Here is a 19,664-nt window from a genome sequence, read left to right as displayed (position 1 = left end):
CTCTTTGCATATTTCTCCCACTTCCTTTTTTACATCCTCTTCCAAGCTGTTCCTTGAGCCCTTCAACCCCAGCAGAACTCGCAAAAGACTCACTTCTCCTAGGCCCACACACACTCAAGGTGAGTCGGCAATTAAAGTCTCCCAGCAATTTGAGCCTTCTTTGTTTTAAACCCTTGTAATTCAGGAATCCAAACTATATTTTACAAGTGACTTGGGGCATTTAAGATCTGCAATAGAAGTTAGGTGTGCTCTTCTACCTGCAGTTGAGCCAGATGAGCAGAATATTATCATTGATTCCTCCTGTTCCCCCCCAAAAGCATTACTGCCCCTTTAGATGTGTATGAATAACTGCATGCAATCAATTAGACCAGCTAAAGAAAAGTATCATAAAACAGTATTGGTCAAACCGGTGCCAAGTTATCTAATTTCAGTCGTCTCAATCCTGAAAAATATATTAATCTAATCCAAAGAGACTCAAACTAAAGCAAGACTACTCTACAAAAACCTGCACTGCTTTAAATTATTCTAATCATACTCAGCAGCATAGAACTGTGACCAGAAATAATTTATTTGCAACAGGGACTGTTGGTATTTATGCCTTGCTCCCCTCAGAAGAGAACGCTGTCCTTACAATAATAACAAATAGCCAACTCAGTCCTGCCGTACGGCTCACAAGAGCAAGGAAGTAGCAAAATGGGTTTTCTGGAACCATCAAGACAGACACATGCCTTGGAGACAACCTCGTGGCATTTCTTGTCATTCCTGTCCCGCGCCTCTCCTTATGCTTTGTTTCTAGCCCCCTCAAATCTCACTGAACGCTGCATACATCGTATATAATATATCCATATACACACATATGTACTCTATATGTTTATATACACGTTCAAGAGGGTTACAGATGCCATTGCTACAGGCTGCCTAAGCATCAGCAGATTTAAGATCGGTTCAGCAAAATCCCCACTGACCTCCTGTCCCCTTCAAATCCACAGCAGGCCGTGCCTCGGGCGTACACCTTCAGGGACAAACACGGCGGGTAGGAGGGGGGGGGGGGGAAATAAAAGAAATCATTTCCCACCCTTCCCTATTCTCAACACCCCCGGCTGCCGCAGGGGCAGCAGACGGTCTCCTCCCCCCCCTCCCCGGCAGACACACCGCCGAGGCGGCGGAGCTTTGTTCCGGCCCGGGGCGGCCGGTCAGGGGGCGCGGCGCGGCCCCGGGACCAGGCCCGGCGGCAGGGCCCTTCCCGCAGCCGGGCGCTCAGGCAGCGCCGAGCGGGACAACAACGCCCCTCTCGGCGGCGGGCGGATGAGGATGGCGCCGGCTCCGGCTCCGGCCTCGGCCCCGCCTGCTCAGGCCCCGCCGAGGCCGGGCGGCCGCCGCCACCGCTCCCTCCTTCCTTCCCTCACTCACCGCCACCGGAGCCGCTTCCGGAGCCGCCGCCGCCGCCTCCCTCCGCTCCTCCGGCCGCCGCCGCTCCGCCCCGAGCAGGTGCCCGGCGAGGAGGCGGGGCGGGCTCCCGGGCGGGCCGCGCCGCGCCGCGCCGGCCGCAGCTGCTCGCCAGGGGCCGGGAAAGGGCGGGCGGCGGGCTGGGCGCCCCGGAAGTGGAGGGGCGGGCAGGGGCCGCCGCGGGCGCCGCCTCTCCCCCTCGCGGCGGCGGCCCCACTCCCGTCCCGTCCCGCCGGCCTCGCCCCTGCGGCCGAGGGGGCCGCGGCCGAGGGGGGAGGGAGGGGGAGGCTCGTGGGCGGGGCGGGGCGGGGCGGCCCGCGCGAGGGCCTCCTCCTCCCCCCCCCCCCGAGAGCCGTTGCTGACCCCGGGGGCAACGGTCTTCCGTGAGGCGGCGGGCCGGTGCGTGCTGCGTTGCCGCAAACGCCTCTTTGAATATACCGGGCAGGCAGCTAAAATGCCGAGTTTGGGGTCGAGAAGAGCACCGGCTCCGCCGCCAGGGCGGCTGGAGGTGCTGGGCGCTGCGGCCCAGGAGCCCCCCGTGTTGGAGGCCCTCGGCGCTGGTGGTTGTGCCACCGCTGAGCGGGCCCGTCCTGTGCCGCCGTCCCCTCCTTCCCCTTGGTAGCAGCAAAGAAATGCAATTGCACGCGCTTGCCATTGCAGATGTTTGTTTAGAAGTGTGATCACCCCCCCCCCCCAAAATACTAGACAGTTCTACAGAAAATAAACTTCTCCTGCCATGAAACTTGCTACCTGGCCTATCCCAAGGCTGGTAAAATCCCCCCCCCGGAGCAGCGGTTGCTGACTTTCTGCACCAGCAGCACGATTAGCCGCAGCCTGAACGGCAGGAGAATGGCCGGGCCCAGCTCCAGCACGGAGAGCGCGGCACCCGTGAGTCCAGTGTTGTAGCTGGTTTGTGCTTCAACGTGATGGGTCAGGCAGAAAAGCCTTGGTCAAGAGACTGCCTAAGGCCTTACGGTCGAATAACCCATAATTAAATCACTGCCAGGTATGAGGCGTTCCAGTGCTGCTCCGGTAAGGCCGTAAAACCACCCAGATGGGGCATTGATTCGCTCTGCTGACCCACAGGCAAAGTGGCTATGGCTTACTTGTCAGAGGACGGCCAGTGCGAGGTTTGTAGCACCTCTTGCAATACTCGAGTAAGCAGCTTTTTCTGAGGCTCTTTCCTGGAGTGCTGCCTTTTCAAGTATCTATTCCAGGTCTCCGCTTCTCTTGGAGAGACAATCAATCCCAGCAATTTGGACGCTCTCCTTTCTAGGCCACAGGGACACACTCCCTTAATTGTCAATCATGATACCTAGCAGGCCTAACAGGTTTGGCGTTTGAGCGAGTTTTTCCTTAAGCTGTAAACAACAGCTGAACGCATTGACACATAATGAAGCATTTTGGAAATGCAATATCTTTTTATGATAAAAAAGCACTGCAAATGGATTTAAAATCATAGAAAGCCACACATGAAAGAAGATACTGACACTTAATTGTAGGCATCTGAGTTCAAAGATGGCGATACTAGAGTGGTGCCTTGTCAGAACAATCCATGAATACGTTTCATTCAGATAGAAACAGGCACACGCTTTAGTTTTAGCCTGAGCACAGAACTGATGTTCGTTTTGTATTTTTACACTAGCTGCAGGAAGAAGGGCGACACCCAATCCAACACCGTTGCAGTGGCACGGGCAGATGATATCTGATCTGGTATAGAGCTTGCCAATACCAAGTTAGCCTGTCAATGTTTTCTTTAACAAATATGAGTCGAGACAAGAATTTCTATTGAGTCAGCATACTGTGTTACATAGTCCTGATATTTTTGATCCGTGTCAGAGCCGTAGGGCTGCCTTCACCATATTATCAAACCATGACCTACTTTGGGGTGAAGTTAGATATTTGTATTCACTGGATAAAGAATGGAGAGGAAAGGTTACTTATTGTCAGCATTCTCCTTAGCCCGTTAAGTAGGTGTACTTCAAATAGGTAGTCTCACTTTCCTTGTGTTCCAAATTCCAGCCTGGGCTTCCACCTTTGGCTATCCTTCAGGCTTTTAGCAGCTGACATCTTTCTGCCTTCCTTTTATAGGGCTGATCTTTTAGCCAGGCATTATCTTTGAATCTCAGTCTTTTTAACCTTGTCAGAGTCACTGTGGTTGGGACTGAGGGATCCCTCTTCACGACTGTAGGTTTGGTTATTTTGCTTGAGGATCTGCAGGGTTCTGCATGGTTCTTTAGTCCTTTCTGGAGCAGCTCAGAACCACACACAATAGTCATACAAAATAATTTCTTGGGTCTTCATCAAAACCCTTTGAACTTCTCATATGAAAAGCATGTAGAAGTATAAGGTTATTTTTAACTTCAGTGTAATGTCTTCCCTATTAAAAGATTCGCTGAAGTATGTGATATAGATATATAGTTGCAAACTGCACTAAACAATGCTTGCTTCCTCTTTACCTTATTTCTATTTTTGTTAATAGGAGCCTGGATCAGAACAAGGCAGAGTGATCTTTAGATTGACTAAGGGAGATTGAGCGGGGCAGATGCTGTTCTTCTGTACTCTGCCAAAGGAACGTGGGCCAGTGAGAATTCCCACAGCCTGGAGGGCTCAAGCAGGTAACGTGTATTACAAGTTTGGCATACTTTTTACAATATGCAAGATAATCACTGTATAGAAAGTTATGGCTTCATTCGGAAGACTAGGAAAATGAAACTTAACAGAGAAAGAAAATTTTTATTGCTATTCCTTACTGCAGTTAGTGTCACGCTTTACCTGCTCTTTACATCTAGTGAGGCTAGCACTGCCCTGAAACTTAAAATTAAGCAGACCCTTCACTTCAAGCAAAAATTGTAATAACTACAGACAATCCACCTCTATGTGCATAAGATAAACTTCTACATTACATAAACTAAATTATACTTCATTATTAACTTCTTTGTTTGAATTCTCCTCAGATGCTCTTGATCCAATATACACTTGACTTGATGGATATCATTAAGCATGTACACAAGGATCTCCATGATTGGGACCATATAGTCTAAGAAAACAAGAAATGAATCACACTTTACAAATTAAATAAATTTTAAAACCAGTGTCTATTAGCAGTTCCACAACATCTTATTCTCTATCTGTAAATTGTAAAGGCTACTGTTGCACAGGGCTTGACAATTACTACTTATTAAGACTAATTCTTTTAATCTATTTCCACGTTTTTATAATTAAATATCATTAGACTAGACAGTAGCTTTCACATTCTTTTAATGTTTAATTTAGTAAACATTCCCTCTGGAAACCGTATGGCTGTGGTATGCATGCTAAACAGCTGGAAATTATGAAGGGAAGTAACGTAGAATTCAAAGACAGAAACTAATATTATATAGTAGACAGATCTTACGTATTTTTTCTTTCAACTAGGCACTTCATTTAAAACGTTACTATTGGAGATGAACTTTGCTGAACAGTAGTATGTTAATTAAAAAAGAAATGGAAATAAAACTTTGCTCAATCTCTAGGCAAGGTCAGGCACAGAAGTAGGTCAGGCGACACAGGCTGAGCTATTGGGGCTGGGGAGCATTGCTTGGGCTTTCCCGTACTTCCGGGCTCACCACAGCAACCACTTTTGAATAGTTTTTTTTCACTGACGTGGACTATATAGGTGAAATTAAAAGCTCTGTGTAGGAAGTGGGTTAGCTTGCTTGTCATATGCAATTCATTTTGGTATGTGTAGACAGAGCCTATAGATGGTAATACTTACTGCATCATGGCAGTTAGAAGGGCTGTGGTGGAGTAAACATCTGCAAAGAGAAGACTCACCATCGAGAAGACTGGCTGTCAAAGGATAATAATGTTTTTACCAACCAACCTCTCATCATGTTTAGAGGGAAATGTTTACTTTGGGCTTTAGCATTTTATTCTGCCTCCAGATGAGACTTGTATGGCTTCATTAAGTCTGATTTCTGCTTTTAGAGGAGTCTCACCTTTATCCTTCTTTTTTGCTTTTTACCAACCCTTATCCCATAGCGCAACTAGGCGTTTTTTCTTTCATTTATATCAGAAGACTTTAGCCAAACCACAAAGTTTGTCTGCAGTTATGAAATAAGTGCGCCTAATCCTTTGCGGGCACACAACACGTTTGCTTCTTCTAATAAAAAAAAAATTTCCATTATTCAGTGGAATAAAACTAGCTAAACCGCTAAACTCCCCAGTGAAGGAGTGTCAGCTGTTTCTCTTACTTTATAGAAACTGAGATACTGGTGTGTAAATCAACGTCTAAAATTACTTGTGAGAAATAACTTTGACTTCAAATCCTTTACTCCTCCTCCAGACAAGGAAAGAATTTGGTCCAAAATAAAACCGAAAACAAACAAGCAAAGTTGCAAGAGCTTGTTTCAACAGCTTTCTGTAGAACTGTGACTTTTTTTAATTCAAGCGCAAAGCAACAGATAACAATTCCCTCCCTAATTGAGGAAATAAGCCCCACATTATTTAGCTTTGACATTTAAGGGAAGCTGTAAAGTAATCATTTAATTAAAACCTGAAGGAACGTGAGAGGACGACTGACTGCATGACTTGGCTCAGATAGTATCACCAAATTATTCTTTAAAGAGCCTTTAGCAAGGCTGGAATCTCATGACGTAAAGATGCCTCTATGTTTTATTTATGAGGTTATCATGACTTTCCTTGTAACAACATGTAAAAACTATGCCATTTCCATTAGCTGTATGGCCCATGTAAACTTGGTACGATTTTGGCAATATACCAGCAAAAACAATTTTGGTGTATGAATTAATACCAGTAGGTGACATAAACACAGTTAACACAGGGTTTTAAAAGCAAAGGCTTTGAACTAGGCTTATGATCTAAGCGGTCATAGCAAATTAATTCAAAGAGGAAGCAGAAAGGCAGAAGGGCTGCGTTTCTTTGCCTGTGCAAGAACCCCAATTTGGAAGGGTGACAGAATGAGGAATTTCAATGAAACAGCAGGATGGGAAGCCTGAAGAGGGAGCAGATTTCAAAACATACAGCTTGATAGGACATTGTGGGCGTTACTGATATTCATTTGTTTTAGGAATTTTAATATTAGTTGCTTGATAATAGATACGTACAAAGTATCTTAGCATTCTTTAGGCAACGTTGCTACCTTCATCCATCCTTTTTTCTCCCTCCTTCACTCCATCAACTTTCTTAATTGTCAGTGCCACCAACAGTTTCATTTATTGTATGTCACTTTCCACCCTAAACTACAGCATTGGTCCAAGAGCCTATGAGCATAAACTAACCATGTGAAAATTTAGGTTAGAAACGCAGAAGTTTCTTGACAAAAGGAGAGTGCAATTCTGACACAGTCTTCCCCTGGTGAAGAGGCTGTACTGAATTTTATCCCTTTCTGACCAGGATTATGTGGATTCATTGCATGTGACAGCAGCATCTCATGGCCATCTCTGAAACACTACTGCTGGAGGCCAGCAGTTATTCAGGCCCCAAACACTCCTCTGATTTTGTGTTTCTCTGCCGTCCAAGGTATGGGCAGCCTTTGTCCAGGAACTGGTAAGAAAAAAACTTATTCCACCAGGCAACCACAAGAATTTATACTGTCTCAGATTTATTGTATTTGAACTGATAAAAGAGGTTTAAAAAAAGAAAAAGAAAAGAGTGAAAGCTGTTCTCAATTGAGAACTCACTCCAGGAAAATTAGGAGCAACTCCGTAGACTTTATTGGCATAACTTTGCATATTTAAGGTGCTAATAATGACCTTTTAGATGATGTTGCCATCTGTATTTTAAAAGAGAAAAGTTATTCTGAAAACGGATATATGAATATAATGGTAATATAGCGTTATAGCTACTGCCCTGATGCTGCTTATTATTTTTCCAGTCTTTTAGTGGGATTGGTAAGTGCTGCTCATGTATTGAATTTGCTAAGTGTGGCTGGTATTTACAGAAAAATTGAGGAAATACTGTCATTTCCCTGATTGTGATCTTAGTTCACACCCATGAAAATTTTTCTCCCGCTACTTAATTTCTTGGGTTCTTGGGTCCATTCCTGTATAGTGTCAGTCACCTACAATTGTCTCTGACTTCAAGTTATTTCTCTCAGATCCAGCAAGAAGATACGGGTAATAATGCATAGCTTGTGGTTTGACTTATTTATGTACCCATTTTAAAAACTCATTCTTAGTATAAGGACTTTGTAGAGGTGTGCAGCACATTGCTTACCATTTCCTTCTGTTCACTGAATCTCTCCTGAATCACAGTTGTTTTTTCTCTGGAAATCATTAAGGCTCCATTTCAGCAGGGATACGTGTCTATTTTTGTAAATCCCTCAAATGAACATCACACATTGGCTCCTGCAAATTGCAGGCTTCAGGTACTCATCCGACCTACTAGTTTGAAAACATTACTACCTCCATGTTCAATCTTTAGAAAGACTATAGAACATATCATAATATTTCAGTACTGTGAGATGGAGAACAAATAAGGCAATTAAGGAGAAAACAAGTGTCAGAAATTATTCTGATGGTCAATTCTCTTCCATTTTAGACAATTATTTTAAAAGCTTAAGCATCCTTTCTCTTAGTATTTCTGCTTGCAATTTAAGGGCTTTTTTGCTTAAGATGTTGCTTCAATAGACAAGTTAAATTGGCCTGCGGAATGAACAGCACCACCTAATTTTCAGCTGTAAGAGATCGTAAGGATAAGACAAATGATGGGATAAAGAAGTGGGGGAGAGAAGAACATTGTGGGCTGCAGTATTCTGGAGCAGTATTACTGTTACTAATACCAATAACAACAACAAAAAAAAAACGCATTCAAATATCTTAAGATTTCTAAGATTTTAAAGTGTATGTATTCCTGAGAGACTGAATGTATTTAAACTGTTTTTCTAAACATTTTAAAAAAATTCAGAGAAAACTGTAATTAGTCATAAGGTCAATCACCATATTTTCCAGATTTTAGTATAGTGGCCCAACATCAATAAATTTTTCAGAATTTAATATTAATACTGGAAAATGGCATCCCAAAATGTCAGGTAGCTTTTACATTTACACGAATTTACACCCCCACACAGAGGCAGCACAGGTCAATAACCACTCTTCATGCTGTTTTTGGAGGCAACCAACAGCTTGAACAACATTGTTCTAAAATGAGAGTAAAGCAAAACTTTTTTCAGCCCACACACTTGTATATGGAGGGAGGGAAGGGGTGGAAGTAAGGAGGAAGATGCGCACACCACTAACGCAGGAGAAAGAGAAGCGTATCCCCACTGAACTTACTTGTTTGTCTGCAGCTTAAAAGACAGTCTTGTTCTTATTCTTCCACTGCAACACGTGGGCGGTGGATTAGAGAAAACAAGAAATACACCTCCCAAAGTAAATAGCCTTTGCTCTTGAATATTAAACTAGTTACGTTTTAAGACCCTTTCGATCGACACAGAGAAGACACAGAGGAACCTAGTTATTCATGGGAATGATGTTACAGCTGCTGTTTGCAAATGCCCCCTCAGGGGACAATGGTGTAAGAGATCAGAGTCCCTTTGCTGACGGAGATGGCTGCTCAGTGGTCTCACACCCGTTGTCCTGAGAGGACGGACAGCAAGCTGAATGTCAGCTAGTTTATTGAGAAGGGCCCTACTATGGATGTACTTCACGTTTCAGAGCCTAAAGCAAACTTCCTAACCTCTCCTGTCTCATGGCATGGGGCTCCGTACAGGTTTTATAGGATGGGGAGATGCAGCTGCGCAACAGGGCACGTGATATGGGGACAGGACCACAGTTCAAGGCTTTACAGAAATATTTCTTCTACTAGGGCTTCCAGGCTGCTGTGCAGCATTACTGCTCCAGTGCTGGCCACGGATCCTGTGCCCCTCTGACTGGCCACAGCCGACCCTAGACAATGCCACTGTGCTACCTTGGGCACCTGGGGTCATGGAGTAGCAAAAGAGCTGCAGTGCCCCACTGCCAATGCCCAAAATATGAGCGCGGTGGTGGCAGCAGCACCTGAAACGGCCCACCGCATGCTCAAATTTGTACACGAAACGTGAGGCTGGACAGTCCTGCCGTGCTCCGCCTGGCCGTGGGGAACAGGAGGTTTGATCTTGGCTTCTGCCCCATCCCTGATCCCCATCACATGAGGCTGGGGCTTCAGTGGACTGGGAATCAGGGAGTTGCTTTTTTGAACAGTGCCAAGGGGAAGATCCCAAACCTGCTGGGCAGCATGCTGTGTAGTTTCTGTTACTTTATCCACATACGTAATTTGTACGTTTATAGGAGCGAGGATGACTTTTCCCCCTTCTGCCCCCTTTACCACTAACTGAAAATGCAGGCTTGGGGGCAGAGCCAGATTCCCCCATCCCTGATGCCATCTGGTTTTGAAATGAACGTGAGGGAGCCAAGAGCTGTAGACTCTGCTACAGGCCTTTGCTCGGCCTGAGACAAGCTTGGGTGGGTGTCATTGCCCAGAGCAATACCACAGAAAATGCTGATAGTGTCCACAATAACAGACAGTTTCTGTGACACCTAATTACCTTGGATGTATACGGTATTTTTTACTTTAAAAACTTACTGCTATACTAGTTATTGAAAATAAATCTGGGAAAGGATAGTAACAGTGTCAGATTCTTCTTGGTGTTTAATGTAGGAAATAGCTACGTTCACATGACTTCATCATGCTGTGTTAGCACTATATATTACTAGCATATATTATGTACTAGTCTAACTTCATTAACAGCTTTTTATTGTTTCGCTTTGCCAATGCAGTTCTTGTGTTTCAATTAGTTTGTCAGAGGTTTCAGTGGTTTCCCGACACTCCTGTTTTGCAGATCACTTTATAAAAGACATCTACTCAAGGATCATTTCTTCATTCTCTTTTCTTTTGCTTTGTCTCACAGCTTGATCCTCAAATGCTTTACAAGAGAAAAGCTCTGCAAAGGATTCGTGTGAATCACTAGTGGTCCTTCATCACAGTTTCAGGACCACTGTCAAAATTAAGCTTATTGCGCAGACCTGAATCTTAGCAACAAACAGGAATATTGATACAAAGAACTTGTATCATCAAAAGCGAAAAGTAATTTAACTCCTCAAATAATGGTACTTGCTCCAGATACTCAGCCAAACTTTTAAGATTACATTTGAAAGCAAATAAAAAAATGTTTTTAGGTATTTTCTATTATACGAGTACTCACTTGTCTTCCCTCCTTGAATCTCAGTAAATAAACAAGTGAACAAATCGCATGAATGATCCATCTCTCTCTCATTCTGTTTTGAAGTGTCACCATGGAAAGTACTAATGTACTTGATGATAAAAGTGTATTTTCTCATTTTAAATTTTCATTGAAGTTGTGATTTTATAGAGAACGTATGCTGATCCTTTTCCAAAACTTTTCACTAGAATAGTCGTAGTAACTCTAAGCTGGTCTCTTTCTACACAGTAATACGTGCCTTTAGCTTGAAGACAAGTTTAGCATTTATATTATGGATACCATTACAGAATGGATCACACATAGCTAACATGCTGGACAGAACAGTGTCCAGTGGGGCCACAGCTAGTTGGGGCCATGACTCCCAAATTGTCTTTTCCTTGTTTTCTTTGCCGAGCAGCACCCCAGAGAGCAGAAGTGTGGGTTATATGTTGCTCCGAAGTGGCTTCATCCCATTAGCATTTTGGATGCCATAAGTTTGGGATCTTCTGCCACCAATCTACATTTCCTCTGTATATTGGTGAGACTTCAGAAAGCAAATAAGTATGTTGCCAAGGAAACAACAGTGAAGCATTCTGAGGCTCTAAGAACCAGTGCTTCATGCAGTATGACACCCTTCCTCAGAAAGCACCCCAGAGCAAACATACATGTATATATATATTTTTTAAGTTTTTCACATTTTTGTTCTGAGTAAAGAAAGAAAAGCTAGGAAACAAGTTAGATTCATAAATGAAAATGTATTTCACCTTTATACATGCTATACATGTCATGCAAATGAAGAAATCTACAGGTTATACAGTGACACCATAGTAAAATATAATGGGACATTTGTCAAACACAATGTATCACAGCAAAACAGTTTGTCTCTGTTTATTATTTAGGAAATAAATGTAGGACTAATTTGGAAGACACAGTATCATGCTACAGCTTACTGCACAGTCAAAATAAAGTTTTTTTCTGAAGTACACTAACATAAATAGAGCTGGATTGTTGTAGGTATGCTTTATCACACACAATTTCATGGGTTACTTTCTGTTGCTGACTTCAAAAAAGCACAACAACAGGGCTACCAATGAGCTCAGGCTATACTGTGAACTCCCTTACATATAAAAAAAAGTTATCACTTTTTTTGTGTTCGTTTCCAAACAGATTTGTATTTATAAATTTTTTTTTTTTTTTTATAAGGAACTGGACAAAAACGTCCTCAAAGCAGCACATGATCTAGCATAAAAGTTACCATAGTTCACTAACAGAAATAAAATTAACATTGTATGGCACGTAATGTCTACACATTATACATTCTGATGTGAATTTTTCCATACAGATGCTTATAGAATATTAAGGAGGCTAGCAGCGTTCGCTGTGTCTCTCTCAGCTTTTGTATTTTGGCTGCAACTTTTTTATATTGTTTTGCTGCTGACTATATTTTGTTGTTGCTGAGCCTATAGGAAGACAAAATACTTCTCCACATGATCAAAAGCCTGCTGGTATTAATAAAGTGTCTGTATCTCCAAAGATTAACATGTTATCTGACCCCCCTTGACGTACTCATTTGGATCTACTACAGTTATACAATACATATTAAGGGATTATACTAGGAGGCATTTTGCCTACATTGTTTACAGGTGTTACAACAAGTATGTTTTTAACACATAAGTGATAGTCGCTCCAGGACTATCAGCATTAACCAGTAACTTCCACTAGTGACTAAAAACGTCAACATAATCATAAACGGATAACTCCTACACTCCACAGTCAATAAGAAGGCTCTTTTTGATTCCAGCAGTTGTATACTTTTCATGCCTCTTCAGCTACAGCTTTGAATTATACACCTGCATAAAAGTTGCCAAGAATTCCTTATTAAAGACCAAAAAAAAAAAAAAAAAAAAAGAGAGAGGCACAAAACTGAAGTACAGTATAATTCATTTCAACTCACTGTGGGCAAGCCTCATCATTATTTACAAGAAAAAGATATCTAAATAGATGAATGGGAAAACTTAAGGAAGAATGATTTTAAAATAAAATGCACAGTGAAAATAAAATAATCACAGTGAAGTGTTCAGATGAAGTTTAAATTAAAAGAAGAAATAAGTGCTTTATTAGCAGCTAAAGCTCAAATTCTAATGCACACTCAGTCTTCCCTGAAGCTACCAAGGCTCTAGATCACTGGTTTCTACCAAAAGCAGCCAGTTATTCAATGTATCCCTTGGGAAGACAAAGTTATATTCAGCTCTGATTATTTGAAATCCAGTGTTCAAGGACTGCAGAAGCTTTTTCAAGTGACAAGCTCATATTTTACAGTAGCATCACAGGGATAGATATCCTCCACAAACTGCTACCTCTGTCAATGAAACAAAAGAAGAAAAAACCCAGTCAGCTATGCAAGTTAGATGACTTCAGTTTGTAATTCAGAATACGCTCTTTTGTTAAAATTGTATGTGGCATTGTACTGTAAAACTGTCATTAAATCCTACTATACTTTCTTCATGTAATTTGCTGGCCTTCCAGGATAAATTATTTTATACCATGCTGCAAGTATTACAGCAGTGGAAAAGAGTAAGCAGCAACAATAATTACCATTTTCTAAGTTGGGCCTACTTTTAACTGTTATGGTAATGGGGTCCAAAGACTTACAGGAAAGCTATGTAACTAATGAAGAGAAAGAGCAACTCTCTTCTCACTATATTCTGAATGAATAAATGAAGTATTTTAATTTACGAGCTGCTATGATGTGCTCAGTTCACAATATGATGCCAACTTAAGAAGAGCTGCGAACATGAGAGATTATGCTAAATTTAAATATCCTGGAGACCAGCTCTCTTCCTCTCTTCACATATGCTGTTTACCACCGATACATTCTTCTAGAAAGCTCATAAGTAATCACAGCAAGTTATCGTATCTAAGGTGTTTATCACAATACCGTACCTTTATCTATTCTGCAGAAAAGCGAGGTTGTCAACAGATAGAATTAAGTGTATTTTCCTGTCCTGGACTGTTAAATCCCTCAATCAAGTTTTTGTTACAGTCATCTAGGCTAATGGTTTCGCTGGAGATCTTGGAGTAAGTAGCTTGGCCTGTAAAATCCAAAAGATCTTCAAGAGCCTTGGCATTACTTGTCCCATTTTGGTCCAAAGAAACGCTGGGCATGAGTTCGTTCATAGGTGAATATTCAGGGATAGAGATGAGTTCTTCTTTAGAAACCGGGCTATACAATAAAAGGAAGAAGATGCAGAAACAAAGGTGCATGACTTTTCATTAAGCAAAAATCAGATTAGTCTTCTGACAGCCAAAAAATTACTACTTAGTTGCAGCAAGCCTTTACCTAAAATATGTCCCACTCCAAACAAAAAGAGATTACCCTTTTCAAGGCAGTAGGTTATACCTATTCTGTATTCCTTAAAAATTAATGTTTGTGGTGGCTGTGTGATGTGAACATTTATCTCTTAAGAACACATTTCTGGTAGTTAATATCGGGTGGTTTACTGAACAGCTATTGAACATTCATTATTTCAGTAGCTGCACCATTCCATTACCTAAATGTACTATTTTTATTACATCTTGCAAATTATCGTCCTGATCCTGCAACCTCACCTAAAGTACTCACATTTCACAATCTAAATAAAAATATATTTCTTAAGATTTTGTGATATAATTCAGACACAGAAATCCCAGAAAATTTAATCTAACAAGTGTTGCAACCAGCTGACCCCTTGCTGAGACTAGAAACGCTGGGACACATTTCCGTTTGGAGAGTAGAAGGCAGAGTGGGGATTTCGCTAAGATTTCTAAAACCATGAAGGTGTTGGGTAGGCTGAGAGCAGAATTACTGTGCATCAAATCCTGCAACACAAAAACCAGGGGATGCTCAATGACACTGGTAGGAGATTGTGTTTAAGACAATCTCCAAGAATGTAGTTTTCCTAGTGGGACCGAGCTGTGGGACTGGCTGCTAGATGAGGACATGTATGCAAACAGTATCAGCAAATTCAAAAAGGAGTTAGGTAAACTCATCGGCAATAAGCCCATCAGTGGATACTAGAAAGGGAGAGATGTGCCCTCCAATGTTCCTTATAAAATACTTCTGTGTGGTCTTGGATTGCAGAAAGTGGCTGGGCTCAGGTGCTCTCCCTAACTATTTTTTCCCTATTGCTATTCTCTGAGACTGAGTAATAAATCTAGATGGACCTCTGGTTTCATCCAGTATGGCATTTTTTATGTTCTCACGCAGATTTATTGGAAGTACTGAAACTGTAGAAGGGGTTAATTCGGCTTGCTGATTTAGGGAGCTACAGAATCAAAATTCCATGTTTACAATTCAGAGCTAGATTTCCCATAGCAACCTTAAATTATCAACTTCCTTCTTTCATGCAGATCTTCCCATCAAAATCCAACAGTATTAATAAACAAGAAGTTATTTACTGATTTCCATATATTTTTTCAATTTAAATATATCAAGAAAATTATGAATTTAGTATTTTATTCTGTTTATATGGAGCTCATTGCCATTTTGATACAAATAAAAAAACTGGTGGCATCTGAACAATAGCTACAGCAATTACTTTCACAGGAGCGCTTCCTGAATTCTCAGAACAATCGGAAAGGTTTGGGCAAATTTGTACGGAATCCGTTAAGTAAGAACTGTCGAAGGATTTCCATACTTTTTTCAGCGTGTGAGAGTGAGCTGAAGCTCTGCTGACTCTAGTCTGAAACTAACAATTTGCATCTTGACAGAAGCATGTATTATCAGTGGGAGTACACCACACAGTAGACACCAGACTGACACGTTGTGGGGTAGGCGAGAAGTCGAGGAGTGAGCATTAACAAATAAAATTGAAAACTTCAGATGTAGCTAATATGAATTCCACGATTTCTACTAGTGGATATGGTCTGTACCTCACATCCATAGACTGAACCTCATCTGTTGAATCTTCCATGCTGTTAGATTTCCCATCAACAGCTTCCAGCTGAATAAGTCCTGCAACTGATTTAAGTCCATTAGCAACTACATCCTGGGAAGGCATTACAGAGGCAGCACTTTCTGGGCTTTTATTTTTCAGGCAAGTTGCCAATCCATTGATCTCTAAAAAAGAAGGTTAGAGAATATTACAGTAGCAATATCTTCATTGAAATTGTTAAAAAAAAAAAAAAATCACAAATGCTTTTAAGTTATAGATAGAGTAGAAAGGAGGACTGACAATACAGTAGGAGCCAATCTCATCTATGACTCATTGTACTATATTGTCAATCCTCCTTTCCACTCTACAATTGCTCTTTATACTATATTTTTTAAATTTAAAGAAGTCGGAAGAGAATGTATTACCTTTTATGTCATGTACTAAAAGCCTTGAGCTGGTGCAAATAAATATAATATAAATCCCACAGCCACCTTTTTTTGATAATTCTTAAAATACATATGCTGCTTTCAAGTCATATTAAATGCAAGAAATTTAGAGCAATGTTATAAAAAACTTGCAAACTTGGTTGTGTGCAAAATTTTGTATCTACAAAACTAGAATGTAGAATGCAGCACACAAACCAATCTGTAGGCTGGAACTTCTCATTTACATAAATATTATCTCAGGTATTATCTCAGGAGCAACTTTATTCTGCTTTTACTTAAGTGGCAAAGCAAAAAGTGAGCCTCTAGATTCTAACATCTGACACATTCATACAAATGTAGTTGTTCCTTTTTGAGATGAAAACTAAGACAATACAGCGCTTTATCTGAGATTACAAATCTCTTAAAAGAACTACCTGTGAAACTAGCTCAGGAAAATAAGGCAAATTTTACCCGGCTGGTTGAGAACAAGGGTTTTTGGCTGCTTTTCCATATTCAAAGTTGATGGTATCTCCAGTTTTGGCTCTTCCTTCTGTAATCAATAGATCAACTGTATTAGATGAAGGACTGTAGCCTTCTTGGAACTGACTGGACTCAGAACTTGGGAGAGTGCCCACAGCAGGCAGGTGGTCAAACAGCAATAGAGGATATTTTTTGTTTTTGTTTTTTATTTCAAAAAGAAAACCTATTTGAAAGGTCAGGGAGCTTATTAAAGCAACTGAAGAGACAGTTTCCTTAGTAGAAAACATAAAATAGAAGTGAAAACTAAACTCTCCATCACTTCCACAATTGCCCTGTTCTCAATCCTGCACTCCTGGCAGGCTTAACACAGGGAGCTCAGTAACCAGTTCACACAGGCTGATACGATGCTGGAGAAGATCCAGGACACCAGCAGAGGCTCCAGCTCTGCTCTACCCACCTTGTTAGGCAGTGAGCACGGTGAGTCTACAACGGTTGCACCAAGCTGGGTCTCCACAGCAGTGGCACAACAATAACTAACACAGCAGCAGTCACTCTTAGCTCTAAAATGCACCTAAGATTTGGGGATAGAGCATACCTAAGTATACCTACTAACATGGAACTGTGCTAGAGTTCAGTTTTCACATATAGGTAATAAACTTTAAAAAAACAAACAAAACACCTCCCTCAACAAAAAAATAAAACAAGACAAAACAAAAACAATCCAAAGCACACACTGTTTCATACCTTTATTTCTGGTGTTTCACTCTTTCTTGTTCTCTTCATTATTTCATCTATTCTCTAGAAATCAAAAGAAACTAGAGCATTAGAAGGCAGATGACACATTTAACTTGAGAGGTTGATAAAGAAATGTGTTTCTCTACTATGACGACTTCATCCCCGCCTCTCTTGAAAAAGGGAAGATAAATAAGAAAACAAATAAACCAAAAAACCCAGGAGATTAAAAAACAGATGGGAGTTGGCTTTTATGCATCAGGTCATCAGGTCTCACAAAACATGACTTTCTCACTAGATGCAATCTAGAGACAAACATTTTAATACCAGGTGTTTGCAGTCATGAGTTCTGCTCTGCTCCAAAACAAGACAGCTATTTAAAAACAACAGCTATCAGTTCCATCTAGTTGCTTTTCCGACTATTTCCAAATGGTTGCTTTTTAAATACTCAGGCTTTTTGGAAGGGAGGAGTAAAATGAGGTATTTGAACTTATTCCTGATGGAAATGTGTCAGGTGTTACCCTAAAATCCTTTTAAAATTCTTTGCTCATTAAAAAAACCTCCCAACAAATCTTGTCCCTTTGCACCAGAGTGAAAGGAAATGTTCAGATTTAAAGTTACTTGGTTTGATATTCTAATCTGCAACTGCAACGTGCCTCCAGCTCAGTGGTACACAGTTTAAAATAACATACTGGAATAACATATGTGGAAAGAAGACCTTTTACAGCCAGTCAGAGGTTCTGTATCACGTAGCTCTGCAGTTGTTCCCTCTTTCCTGCCACAGAGCTGTATGTAAAGCTGCATTATGCAGCTCCAGCCATTTCCTTGTGCAGAAACATTTGCAGTAGTAGCCAGACAGTCATGCTGCCACTGCATAATATATGTAACCAGAGACAAGCCAGGTGGGAGGAAACTTGTTTTTTAATCACATTGACTTTCTCAATTGAAAACATGGGGCTTTTGTTGAGTAAGCTTTAAAACAAAGTCACTCATATTCCTCAATAGTCTGTTATGCTCTGGGTTGGGAAGTAATCACCATTTGCCTTAGCACGTTATTCCACACTGTCTCAGGTATTTAACTGTGTGGTTACGGGCTAATTCCATATTTGTTCCCTGCCTAGTAGAAAGACATTTGCTTTAGTAATTCCACTTCTTTACAGATTTTGATGTTCATGTTCTTCTAACTTGCAAGTAGCATATATTACATGAGGCAAAAATATTGATCGAATCTCGTCCAGATTTTTATTTGTAGATGCTAATGGGTAAATTTCTGAGTTTGCATATGTAAACAAGAAATGAAATAATTATCTTAAATGAGACACAAACATCTACCTTCTTCCGCTCCAGTCTCTCCTGCTCAATTTGCTGCATGATTTGTTCCCTTTCAAGACGAAGCTGTTCAGCTGCCTCACGGGCTTTGATTTCTGCTTCTTCCTTCTAATCAAAATGTGTGAAATATGATAGGTCCATTACTTATTTCAGGTAGGTTACGAGATACTATACTATCTTATATATCCACATATATATGGATATATCCATATTACTGTTGGCAGAGTTATGGCAATAATAACCTTCTGAAATACAAAAAGTTTCATACTTGTAATTGAGATGATACCTGCTTCTCAAGTATGGCTTGGAGCTCTTTTTCTTGCTTTTCTTTTAGCATTTGCTCTTCCTTGGCTCTCCTCCTCGCTTCTTCTTCTGCCTTTTTTCTAGCTGCTTCTTCTTCACGTTTTCTTTCCTCCTCTTTCTTACGAGCTTCTTCCTCTAGACGAAGTCTTTCTTCTTCTGCCTTTCTTTTCTGCTCTTCTTTTTCAAGCCTGCAAAAATATACCAGTATGTTTAAAACATTTCACCTTGCTTAGTATGACTCCTACTGCATGTCTGGCATACAATCGGCATCAATATATGCATCAGTGCACACTTTGCACTTTGTAGCACGCAGAGCTACAGCAAAGAGGTTGAGTGCATGTCCAGAATGCAGATGGCTATTACACTTCTATTCCAGTCTTGCTTTTCTTTCATAAAATATTTCATATAAATTATATTTCCCTTTAAAAAACAGCATAATTAAAGAAAGAAAAAAGAAACTATACTAATTCTGATTTCAAATAGAACATAACAGAGCCCAGGAAGTGCAGTGGTATGTTCAATCTGTGTTGGTCACTGGCCAGCCCAGGGAGATCATGGTCTCGGTCATCTCAGAGCTGCTTTGGCTACTGATCATACTCAACTTTGCCTATTGGGAATTCAGGAAATATTTCCATTGGGCCAAACTGGCAGAAGCTGGTGATTTTTTTCCACCCCATTCTCAATAATAAAAGGGCAGAAACAGAGTTGAATCTAGACAAGCAGATTTAGTGATTGCAGGAAGGTGTAATTTGTTGACACTTGCAACCAGCATCCATCGTGGAGAACGACCTAAAAGCTCGCTCCCAGGAGAGCGCCGGAGTTTCATGGTTAGGCACAGCAAACTCCCTTGTGCTC

General features: G+C 41.1%; 2 protein-coding genes and 1 long non-coding RNA gene across 21 annotated transcripts in view; 1 reads left to right on the top strand and 2 right to left on the bottom strand.

The window, feature by feature from the left end:
- Positions 1 to 1,576, bottom strand: part of BCLAF3 (BCLAF1 and THRAP3 family member 3) — a 33,532-nt gene extending 31,956 nt beyond the window's left edge. For 5 of the 9 annotated variants that reach the window (XM_068918297.1, XM_068918333.1, XM_068918352.1 and 2 more), the window contains exon 1: positions 1,411 to 1,545. The gene's annotated coding sequence lies outside the window, so the exon portion shown is untranslated. Of the gene's footprint in view, positions 1 to 965 lie in introns of all 9 variants that reach the window. The other 4 variants (XM_068918313.1, XM_068918287.1, XM_009669257.2 and 1 more) reach the window with 4 other exon arrangements.
- A 629-nt stretch (positions 1,577 to 2,205) lies between these two features.
- Positions 2,206 to 10,689, top strand: LOC104140463 (uncharacterized). 2 transcript variants are annotated; one of them, XR_693318.2, is made up of 4 exons: positions 2,206 to 2,334; positions 3,929 to 4,064; positions 6,844 to 6,996; positions 10,337 to 10,689. It is a non-coding gene; the product is annotated as an uncharacterized lncRNA (long non-coding RNA). The 2 variants fall into 2 exon arrangements; XR_011136173.1 differs by having other exon boundaries at positions 6,844 to 6,969; positions 10,337 to 10,678.
- Positions 10,690 to 11,362: 673 nt separating this feature from the next.
- Positions 11,363 to 19,664, bottom strand: part of MAP7D2 (MAP7 domain containing 2) — an 83,961-nt gene continuing 75,659 nt past the window's right edge. For all 10 annotated transcript variants that reach the window (XM_068918215.1, XM_068918192.1, XM_068918225.1 and 7 more), the window contains 7 exons: positions 18,793 to 18,997; positions 18,510 to 18,614; positions 17,190 to 17,243; positions 16,437 to 16,515; positions 15,539 to 15,725; positions 13,571 to 13,850; positions 11,363 to 12,986 (listed from right to left, as the gene is read on the bottom strand). In XM_068918215.1, coding sequence (XP_068774316.1) covers positions 13,601 to 13,850; positions 15,539 to 15,725; positions 16,437 to 16,515; positions 17,190 to 17,243; positions 18,510 to 18,614; positions 18,793 to 18,997 — 880 coding nt within the window. In that variant the 3' untranslated portion in view covers positions 11,363 to 12,986; positions 13,571 to 13,600. The remainder of the gene's footprint in view (positions 12,987 to 13,570; positions 13,851 to 15,538; positions 15,726 to 16,436; positions 16,516 to 17,189; positions 17,244 to 18,509; positions 18,615 to 18,792; positions 18,998 to 19,664) is intronic.

The sequence above is a fragment of the Struthio camelus genome, chromosome 1, assembly GCF_040807025.1.
Source record: "Struthio camelus isolate bStrCam1 chromosome 1, bStrCam1.hap1, whole genome shotgun sequence".
Classification (NCBI taxonomy): Eukaryota; Metazoa; Chordata; class Aves; order Struthioniformes; family Struthionidae; genus Struthio; species Struthio camelus.
The sequence above is the reverse complement of the archived record's forward strand: the minus strand, read 5'-3'. Positions and strand labels throughout refer to the sequence as shown.